This window comes from Sceloporus undulatus, chromosome 1 (assembly GCF_019175285.1).
Source record: "Sceloporus undulatus isolate JIND9_A2432 ecotype Alabama chromosome 1, SceUnd_v1.1, whole genome shotgun sequence".
NCBI lineage: Eukaryota > Metazoa > Chordata > Lepidosauria > Squamata > Phrynosomatidae > Sceloporus > Sceloporus undulatus.
Window position 1 is genome coordinate 254774694 of NC_056522.1, and position 10930 is coordinate 254785623.

The 10930-nt window shown below is 40.1% G+C and overlaps 1 protein-coding gene across 1 annotated transcript; it reads left to right on the top strand.

Moving 5' to 3' along the window:
- Positions 1-9462: 9462 nt before the first annotated feature.
- On the top strand, positions 9463-10407 carry LOC121926239 (olfactory receptor-like protein OLF1). The gene has a single exon (XM_042459042.1). The coding sequence runs from the start codon at positions 9463-9465 to the stop codon at positions 10405-10407; it is 945 nt and encodes a 314-aa protein (XP_042314976.1).
- The last annotated feature ends 523 nt before the right edge of the window (positions 10408-10930 follow it).

The following is a 10930-nucleotide window of genomic DNA, read 5'->3' on the forward strand; positions in this document are numbered from 1 at the left end:
TGGCCGTGTGTTGTGGCATGCTCACACCGCACCCCAACGCCCCCACCCCTTCCCAAAATCCTGGCTACGTCCCTACAGGCATGTTCACTCACTCCTCCCTCTTCTTCTTAGAGAGTTGGACCTGGTTTGCCTGTAGGCGTATTTCTTGCTCCCACACTCTCTGTCCCACCCTTCCCTCTCTCTCTCCCCGGTCCACAGTTACATCCAGGGTTATGAAACATTCCAGAATTGTGCCTTTTCACCGATTTCTGCTGAGCTAATCAGGAATTAAAAATAAAAAGTCATTCTACTGTAGTGTTTTGCAATACTACTAGTAAACATAGGGATGCGGTGGCTCAGTAGTTTAGAATGCTGACTACTACGGTTGCAAGATCAAGCTGATGGCAGTTCGAGCCCACGGGCACTGATGGATGAGCTCCTCGTTAGTCCCGCTTTTGCCCAACCTAGCAGTTTGAACTGTTAAAGTGCAAGTAGATAAATAGATCACTCAATGGGGAGATATAGTGGTTCCATGCAGTTATGCTGGCCACGTGACTACTAGCATGCGTGACAAAGTTGCCCTTTGGAGGAGTAACAGAGATGAGCACTGCCCCCTACAGTTGGACACGACTGACAACCTTGTCAAAGGGAAGCCTTTTACCGTACGTTTGAAAAAAATAGAGGATAATTTACAACTCCTCTCAATATTCCTCTTCTCCACTGATTCTCTGGAATTTCTGTACTGAAAACAGTCACTGTTTACTTGCCAATCTATCTCAGTGTTTTCCCAACCTGTGGGTCAGGACCCCTTGGGGTCGAATAACCCGTCATGAGGGGTTGCTAGACCATTGGAAAACACCTATTTAATTACAGTTATGAAGTCGCAACAAAATATTTCATGGGTTTGGGTCACAACAACAGGAGGAACTGTATAAGGGTCAAAATTAGGAAGGGTTGGGAACCACTGATGCTATCTTGTACTGCCATAAGATGGCCAAGTTCATCTTGTAATGTTTTTGCTATGTCTCTCAGAAAATATTGCTGCGTGCATAAATTGGTGCCCAGTGTTGAAATCCTAACTTTCTGAGGCCTCATTACAGTGATGGAGATCTTCCAGATCATCCCAAAGTTATTTCTAAAAAGCCAGAGTCACTTATCCAGACAAAGAGACCTTCACACTACAGAATTATGTGCTTGATTCCTCTTAAACTGCCAAGGATTGCATCCTTGAATTCTGGGGTTAGTATGGGGATGGTTTCTTGAGAGCAAAACCCTGTGCTGGGCTATTCTCTCAGGGGATCCCTTAAAAAAAAACAACTTCCGCTCCACCACCCATGCATGAACTAAATTTATTTTAGTAGCCCTCCACGCTCCCCTCCCACACACCTGGGACGTGGGAAAGAGAGAGAGATCTGGCCTGTTCAGACACCAAATAAAGCTGCTCCGTCCAGTGGAGGATGGGTTTCAATGATGCATGCGCCGAGAGTCCCAGAAGCCACACCAAAGCCACGCTCCAGTCCTTAGGGCTGGAGCAAGGCTTTGGTGCGACTTCTGGACTCTTAGGACACATGCATCATCGAAACACCATACCTCCACTGTGACTCGAAGCAGCTTTATTTTGGCTGTCTGTAACAGGCCCTAGTTTCCTTTCTTGCTCACCCAGAGCAATCAGTAACCGAGTTAAGGCGCGTGTACAGGAGCAAAGAGATAGCAGATGCTTTTACAAAAAGAAGTTTATTTTAAAGAAATAGTGTAGAATAGGAAGGTATCACTCATGCCAGGCCTCCTTGCCTTGCAGGTCAGAAAACACAGTTACAAAGATATTCATTTCTGGCAAGCTATTAGATAAACATAACAAAAACCTAGACGTACTGACTAACACTGTTCCTGAACTACTCACACAATGATGGGATTTGTAGTCCTTGTGGAGTTCTTGGAATCAGGGAGTTGGCTCCTTGCCAACTCTACCTGCATTCCTGAGCCGGTTGTCTGGCTGCTCAGAGGCAAGCCTCTGGTTTCCCCAAACACAGCCAAGATGGAGAACAAAGGACACATGATCCTACAGGGGTATTTAAAGCCCTCTCTTGGAATCTTTTTGAAACTGCCGCTCTGGCACTGTTGATTGGCCAAGTGAGCCTTACGTCAGCTATGATGTAGCTGCTCATTAGCATGTGATGTCATCTCTCATTAGCATGTACCTCCTCCCAGATTAACCCTTTGTAGTTCAGGAGAAGTCCTCAGGTGACTGGGAAACCAGTCATCACAGTATTTTAGGGAGCTCTTTGGCTGAGAATTCTAAAACCTCTTTCCTAAATTGTAGATCCCAGTAATCCATTGGATGAAGCCATGGCTGTTAGAAGTAGAACCCATTGCACTATAATTGTGTAGTATGAAAACCAAGGCTGAAAATCTGCAGCCTCCCAGAGATAAGCAGACAAATGACAAGTGCATGAATAGACAGATAGATAGTTAGATAGATGCACAAATTATTACTTTTTGTAAAGAGATATATGGGAGATACAAGCTTCCACCATATTGCATTCTCCCCCTCTAACTATTCCTCAAATCTACACATAAACAGCCCTGATGTGCCATATGTAGCCCCAGGGCCACATTTTACTAACTGCTGCCATACACCTGTTTGACATTCACACATCAGACAATGGGGTGATTCCTTTTTCTTACTGTCTCTTTCTCGGCCAGTTTTCTCCTCTTCTTTTTTGAATGCATTTTGTAATAACATCTGCTTCCTTAGTTTACCTCTGAATGTCTCTGAATTAGACAAGTTGCCAGCAAATGAAATGGAAAAGAGCTGCAGCAAAAGAAATTGAGTCTCTACATAAGAATAAGACTTGGACATTTTGAGAACTTACACAAGGGAGGAAAGCTCTCAGGTGTAAATGTTGTTGTTGTTTTTAAAAAGTGTTATTGCTGTAAATGGGTTTTAAGATCAAACATGATGCTAAAGGGGAGATTCAGCAATACAAAGCCAGATTAGTTGTCAAAGGTATGGAGAATATTATGATCAGTCTCTCCACCAGTTGTGAAACATACTACAATAAGAATGCTCTTAAGCATTACAGCAGCAAGAAAGATGTATGTTGAACATATGGACATAAAGACTGCTTTTCTTCATGGAGAATTACAAGAAGACATTTGTAAGGAACAACATGTAGGAATATCTTATGGCAGGCAAGGTACATATGCAACTCCTTACATTGTTTTGTACCTTCAATTCTTTTCCATCTTATAGTGACACTAAGGTGAATCTATCATGGGATTTTCTGGGGCTGAGAGTGTATGACCTATCCAAGGTCAACCAGTGGGAGTCCATGGTCAAGCGGGTAATTGTACCCTTATCTCCAAAGTTGTAGCCCAGTACTCAAATCACTACAGCATTCCAGTACCTTCTGATAAATAAGGAAGTACTATTTCTAGGCCGGTGGATTTATTTTAAAAAATAAAAAAGAAGAGAGTTTAGTTTTGAAACTGTCCTCCATTTTTATAACCAGAAGTGTATTTTACAGGGAGAAGATGGCAACTGGAAAACTACAGCAGGAAAACACACACACACAAACTCCACTGCAAGAACCTCCTGCAAGACAACAGGAACACAGAATCCCTAAACCAAAGCATTTCGTGCTGGAAAATCCTGGTTTAAAATAAAGCAACTCTGAAAGATGCCTTCCTGATGATACTAGGAACTGACAGAAAATATTCTGGGATTAATAAAACATCAGATGGATCTGCAAAATAAACCTGGAACATATACAAACAAATCTGAGACTCTTTGGCTTTTGGCAAGATACCTTCTTGCCCACTCTTTTATGTGTTATTATTCAATTATTTTATTGCATTCTAACTAACAAATATAGCTATTTTTTTCTAAAACCATCTATCCATCAGGGCTAGCCAGAGCAAGAAGAAGGGCCCTCCCTTCAATCCATTTGCCATGGTCCAGGCCTCAAAGGGAGAGAAGAAAGACTGGACTGGATCCCCTTCCCCACCACCATTCCCTTCTCATTTTGTGTCATGTCTTTTTAGATCACACCTGGTTGTCCACTATAAATCACAGTGGAAATTGAGGGGGAATATAGGAGATGGGGCTGGAAAGGAAGGGGACACCTAGATATACTTGATCACCACACATGGCAGTAGGCACTCCCCTCCCAAAGTGATATGTAGTAACAGCAAATAAATTCACACCAGAAGAAAGACTACATTTCAGTTTACCAGATTTCTGACAGAATGAAAAAATACGATTGACAGTAGGGACTAAACTGGGCATGATGTGTATCATATGGATCTCAAAATGTTACTTGCAAAGTCCCACAAATGCCTATGTCCAAACCCCTCCTAGAGCATGTTAAAACACCCATATGAATCCCCCCTCAGACTCATTATGCTAGACCCCTGGGTACTTCATTTTACCTATGACTCTCCACACCAATAACATCTCTAAAACCTATATGTAGAATTAGAGATAAACCAATTTGAGAAAATGAAGAATTAAAATCTTAGCATTCTAGCAAAAGCACCAGTAAAAACTAGATGGGATAAAATATTTTTCTGCTTATCTGAAAAGAATACAAAGGATGGCACTACTCTAATGTTTTTTAGGAGGGAATTCCATGCATCAAACTGTGAAAAACTGAAGGATATACTGTTACTTTTTTAAAATTATTTATTATATTTCTTTACCACCTAATCAGAAATTTATAAAGTTCCTTTTTTTACTGTAATAGTAGCATTCTGGAAGTTTAGATCCAAACAAATAAATTTTCCAAGCCCTTCGCCTAGTAGCTAAAGACCTCATGGCTCAAATGGTGCCTCTCTTGACTTGCAAACTTATAAACATACCAACTTAGAAATTGCCACCCCATCCTGCTTTGTTTGTGCCATCTACACTATGTTTTTTGTTTACCTCCATATAAACAAGACTAATAATTGACTGTTGCTCAGATATTTTGGCTCATCTGTACTTCTAAAAGGTCTGAAAAGCCCCAGGGACCAAGTCCCAAAGTCACAAATTCTCAGTATAAAGAGCCCTCTCTGTTGTTTTGATGCAATGCTTTAAGCAGGGAGAACAGATCAATGCTTTGCGTGGAGAAATTTTTAAAATCTGTAAAGAAATGAGACTAGACCAAACCTCTCATGTAGGAAAATAGGCATTTATTTCCATGGAAAGGTAAGACATTATACCCAGTACTATGGGGGTACTGAAGTGATGCATTCATCTCTTATGGCCATGTATAAGAAGCACGCAAGAATAACACATACTTTGAGGTAACTGGTAAATTTGGAAGTCTCTAATACTGTCTCCAGGAGGGCTTAATCAGATTAGCTTTTCATTAGGGGAGGTTGTGAGTTATTTCATCATGGGCTTTGATGGATTTGTATAGTTTTTTTAACATTCAATTCTTGCTGAAAGTAGACAGATTGAGTGGAATGGTGGTATTCACCCTTCCTCTGCTCCTCTTCCTGGTCTTCTCTCTTTCATCTTGTTGGCCTCTCTTCCCCCTATTTTGCTTCTAAATTCCATATTTGGAAATTGGTGGGTTTTTAAAACAAAATTCAAGTACACCAATGTAAGAAACACATATATTTTAAATGTTTTCAGATATCCAAGAAATAGAATAGCAGTAGAGACCAAATAAGAGAAAAGGGGAAAGGTGGGAAACCAGGTTTCAGAGATGTGATGTTCTCAAATCGGGTGTGAAAAAATGAAGAGTTAGTGCCCACAGCCTGTGTCAGATGGCATTGGCCCAAAAGAAAATCAAAATGATCTGCAAGAATAGATGAACATGTGGATTTGGGATTGAAAATGTACCAAAATCTTCTGTGAGAAGGAAAGTCTTGCATTCTTGCTGTAGTGGAATCTCTGAGAAGTACCTCAGAACAAGATTAATGTTGTTTGGGCTCTGCAATAAAAGCAGAAATATATTGGATTGATCTCTAGTTCTAGCTTCTTCATGTTGTTGTCATTTCTAATTTATGGTGACCCTAAGGTGAAGCTATCATTAGGTTTTCCTGACAAGATTTGTTCAGGGGAGTTTTTGCCTTTGTTTTCCTCTGAGGCTGAGAACACGTGCCCAAGGTTACCCAGTGGGTTTCCATGGCCAAGAAGGGATTCAGACCCTGATCTCCAGAGTCATAGTCCAATGCTCACATCACTACAAAATGCTTGCTCTCATAGTTCTACCACCATTCAACAAATAAATCTAATACTAGTTTTGAAATTCATTTGGATTTGTCTATGGCAGGGGTTCTCAACCTTTTTAACTTGCGGAGCCCTTTTTAGAATCAGTTTCTATGGTGGAGTCCCTAAGAGGCCTATCCTATGTCTTACAAGTTAATGGTGTTTAGAAGTAGTGTTATTTTTTGTTTCTTATTCTTTAATTTCATTCATTTTTTTTATTTCTTTCATTTTCCAGGAATTGCTAAGGAGGACCTGAGAAGTGCACACAGACCCCTAAGGGCTCATCGGAGCACAGGTTGGAAACCCCTGCTCTACGGTGTTTCTCACATAGATCACGCTCTCTTTATTGGCCAGATCTGAAAGTTCTTGAGATTTTCAGTGAGTGAGTACTTGTCTATGCGTCAAAAAATTTTTACTACCGATTTGACTCAAAAAACCTGGGTACAGTGGTACCCCGGGTTACGAAATTAATTCGTTCCGCGGTTAATTTCGTAACCCGAAATACCTTCGTAAGCCGAATTCCCATAGGCGCTAATGGAAAAATAGCTCTCTGCTGCCCTCCGGTGGTGGAAAATAGCGCCGCGGTTTTTTCGTAACCCGAAGAAACCTTCGTAAGCCGAAGCAATAAATCCCTATGGGATTTTTTCGTATCCCGAAAAATTCGTAACCCGGCGCATTCGTATCCCGGGGTACCACTGTATACTTATACATGAATCAATATGGTAATGAGGGCAGGACAAGGGTGCATTCGCTCCCCAAGCCTCTTCTCAGCCTGGTTGGTTCTGGAGGGGGAAGCTGGACTGGGAAGATGCAAGAAGAGTGAGTAGGGCATCCTTTGCACCTTTTTGCATGCCCTTCAGTTTTACTCTCAACATATCCACAGATCATATTAAAATCCAGAATTTGGCTCCAAAACCTACCCTCAATTTACACATGAGATCAATCTATACTCAAATATTTACAGTATTTTGGCTTTCATTACTGAAAAATAATATCCTAGAAACTAACTGAACTCTATCGATTCATATCTTTGTAACTGAGTTCTAGCAATTCATAACTTTGTATTTATTTTGTGGTTTCTAGGACTCATGTGGCCGCCTGGCCAGTGGGTGAATCCAAATATGTTGTCTGGATGTGAGGTTTCTTCTTACTGAAAATATTTGATTGATCTGATTAGCTCAAAACAGTGATAGTGGCCAAAAAATATGTGATTAGTTGTACTTACAGATGTTCTTTCAGTTTTAAAGAATGTTCCATGTCTAATGCATTACTGAATGTTTGATTACTTAAGCCTTTTCTAACTGAATGGGAGTCATTTATGACAATGCTTAGATTTCTTTCAATGGAGCTTGCTTTTCTTTTTCTTTTTCTTTTAACCCTCATGTGGGGAGATCTAATTTTTAGGTAAAAAGCAGAAGTCTGGGAAGTTTAAACCTCTCACATTCTCACACTCTTGTTCCAAACTAGATTGGAATAATGCATGCTTACTTTAGAGCAAAAACGACATCTTAACCTGTGTAACAATTTAACTGTTGTATAGTTTGACCATAATTTTTGTTGAATCGTTATTTTTAGCAATAATCTTAAATGTCTATACCTGACAGTTATCTTGAATATCTATAGCTGAAGATTATGTCCTTCACAAGCATAATCACATATTCTTTGTGTGTTGTTTCAGGAGCAAGTCTTCCCAAAACATTGGTAGAATTTACAGTACAGCTAAACAGATATAGAAATCACAGATTTCGTAACTCTTTAAATGTATTGTATTATAAACCCAGTTTTACATTTTAGATCTTTGTAAGATTGAATGGCAACTTAGTTCTAATCACAAAAAGGTAGAATTATTATTATGCCACTAGAACTTCTCACAGAGTGTGGGAGAATTACTCTTACGAAACTCCCCAAAAGATTAAACTGTAATATAGTATTACTGAAATGAGTTCAGTTTGTCTGTGACTGAGATCTCAGCCTATCAGCTCCTTGCTCCAAAGAATCATGTTGTCTTTGTTGTTTTGATGTGACAGACTAAAACAGTTACCCTTCTCCCACATGCTCCCAAGTTAGATTAACTGCCATCTCAGAATGCAGCAGAAGCAGGGAATTAAACCTTTTTGTTCTTATTAATAGCCACCAAGTTGGCTTCAACTTGTGGTGACCCTATGAATGAGAGACCTCCAAGATACCTTGTCATGAACAGGCCTGCTGCAGTCTTGCAAATTCAGGGTCATGGCTTCCTTAATTGAGTTATCAGTCTGTAATGTGGTTTTCCTATCTTTTTACTGCCTCCACTTCACTGAACACTATGGGTTTTTCCCCCTAATGATTCTTTTCTTAATCTTTCTACACAAGCACATTGAAGCATCCTGAAAAATCCCATAAAAGCTACATCACATATGGATGAATGTAATTAATTTGGCAGATCAACTTATTCAGTTCCTCTCCAACATACAACTTGAACAGATGTCCTTACAGAAAGCTAATATAAATTAATGGACAAGGGCATGGTACCCACTTATAAATATTCCTTGAAATATTTTTTGCAGTTGTGGCAAAAAGGTAGTAATGGTGCTTCTATGGACATGTCTGTTGTTGTCTTAGAACACACTCCAGAATAACTGTGGGTGTTTGCAGATTTCTCATTATTGCTTCAAAGACCTAAGGGGACCAGGGGTGGTTAAAACTCTTCTAGCATATAATTGCTTGTATAAAAATTACATGTAAGTGATTTTCATCTGAATTCAGAATACATATTTTAATCTGAATACTCTTTTCAGTATTTCTAGTTCTGAATTCTTGATGTATGGCTTTGTGAATGTAAGAGGGAACAAACCATACACACATTGAATTGGAATACTCATATTGAACATATTGGTGAATCAGTGGAGCAGAAAGAAGCAGCTTCTGGCTACTTTGAAGATGTACCAATTAGACAGTGCTCACTTCCAAAGTGGCCAGAAGCTGTGTCAAAGTTGCATTGTGGTCCTTTGGGCCAGAGCAAAAAGGAGCTCCGATAATCCAACTCCTGTTGGCCCTGCATGCACAGCCTGCCTTTGGAGCAGGCCATGTAGTCAGCTGGCTTCAGATCTACTTCTGGCCAGAGCATACTCAGGCCGCTTTTTACCACCCATCTGTTCCGGTCCATGACTATGTACCTGATGTAGCCAAAACTGAATATCTTTGGGTGAGCCCTTTCCAAGATCAATATATTACCAACTTTTAAGTATTTTTAAAAATGCATCATTTCCTTTCCTTTGTTTTTACAGGTTTTGCATTCTGCTACCATGGCCCAATGGAATCAGACCACAGTGTCAGAATTCATTCTTGCAGGATTCACAGATAATCCAGTGCTCCGCACTTCCCTTTTTGTGGTGTTTCTAATTATCTATGTGATCACTCTTTTGGGAAACCTTGGGATCATTGCACTGATCCATCTTGATTCACATCTTCAGACTCCCATGTACTTTTTCCTCAGCAACCTCTCCTTCTCAGATCTCTGCTACTCCACTGTCATTGTACCCCAAACACTGGTGAACTTCTTGGCTGAGAAGAAAGCCATTTCATTCATTGGCTGTGCTTTCCAGTTTTATTTCTATGCCGTTTTTGCCACTGTAGAGTGTCTCCTATTAGCTGCCATGGCCTATGATCGTTACGTAGCAATCTGTAATCCACTGCTATATCCAGTTGTCATGTCCAAGAAGGTCTGCATTTGGCTAGTGTTGGTTTCATACATGGTGGGATGTGCCAATGGCATGATACACACAAACACTGCCTTCCGCCTTCCCTTTTGTAGCTCCAATGTCATTGACCAGTTCTTTTGTGATGTACCCTTTATACTGAAGCTTGCCTGCTCTGATACTTTACTCAACCACATCCTGCTTTTCGTGATCTCCTTGCTGGTAGGGCTCTGTTCATTCCTCATCATCCTTATCTCTTATATCTACATTCTTATCACCATCTGGAGAATCAACTCATCTGAGGGAAGGAAGAAAACCTTCTCTACCTGCATTTCCCACCTGATGGCTGTCACCTTATTCTATACCACTATTCTTTTCATCTACTTGAAGCCTACTTCAAGCTATTCTGAAGGTCAAGACCGAGTTGCTGCTGTCTTTTACACAGTCGTGATACCCATGGTAAACCCTTTGATCTACAGCTTGAGGAATAAGGATGTAAAGGAGGCCCTGAGAAGGATAGCAAGGAGGAAAAGGGTTTCCTTTAAGACATGAATTATGGACTTCATTGTTCCAATGGCCCTTCCTCATGTTATGAATTGTACTGTATATACTCATGTATAAGTCTAGAAATTTTAGTAAAAAAAAATTGACTCCAAAAACCTGGATTGACTTATCCACAGGTCAATGTAAGTCCTGTACTTTAACTCTTATAAAAAAGGAAGCCATCTCCTGGTAAAATCCATAATTTTGGCCCCATAATTTGTCATCGACTTATACATGAGGTCAATTTATAGTCAAGTATATAAGGTAACTCAGGGCACCAAATAATGTGCCTTGTTTTCAAGGATACATATTTCCATAGGGTGATGCTCCATATCTCAGATAGATATGCAAGAGATATTGCCAGTTACAGATGAATAAGAGTAGCTCATAGAATCCAGCCATCTATCATATCTTGCACAATTCCTGGCCTCAGTGTGTATCATTTGGAGCCATGAGGAGAGTTGAAAATGAAAAATATTTTAATTTTCATTAGTTCTGGATATTGTAATGATCCCAATACTGTATTATAAAG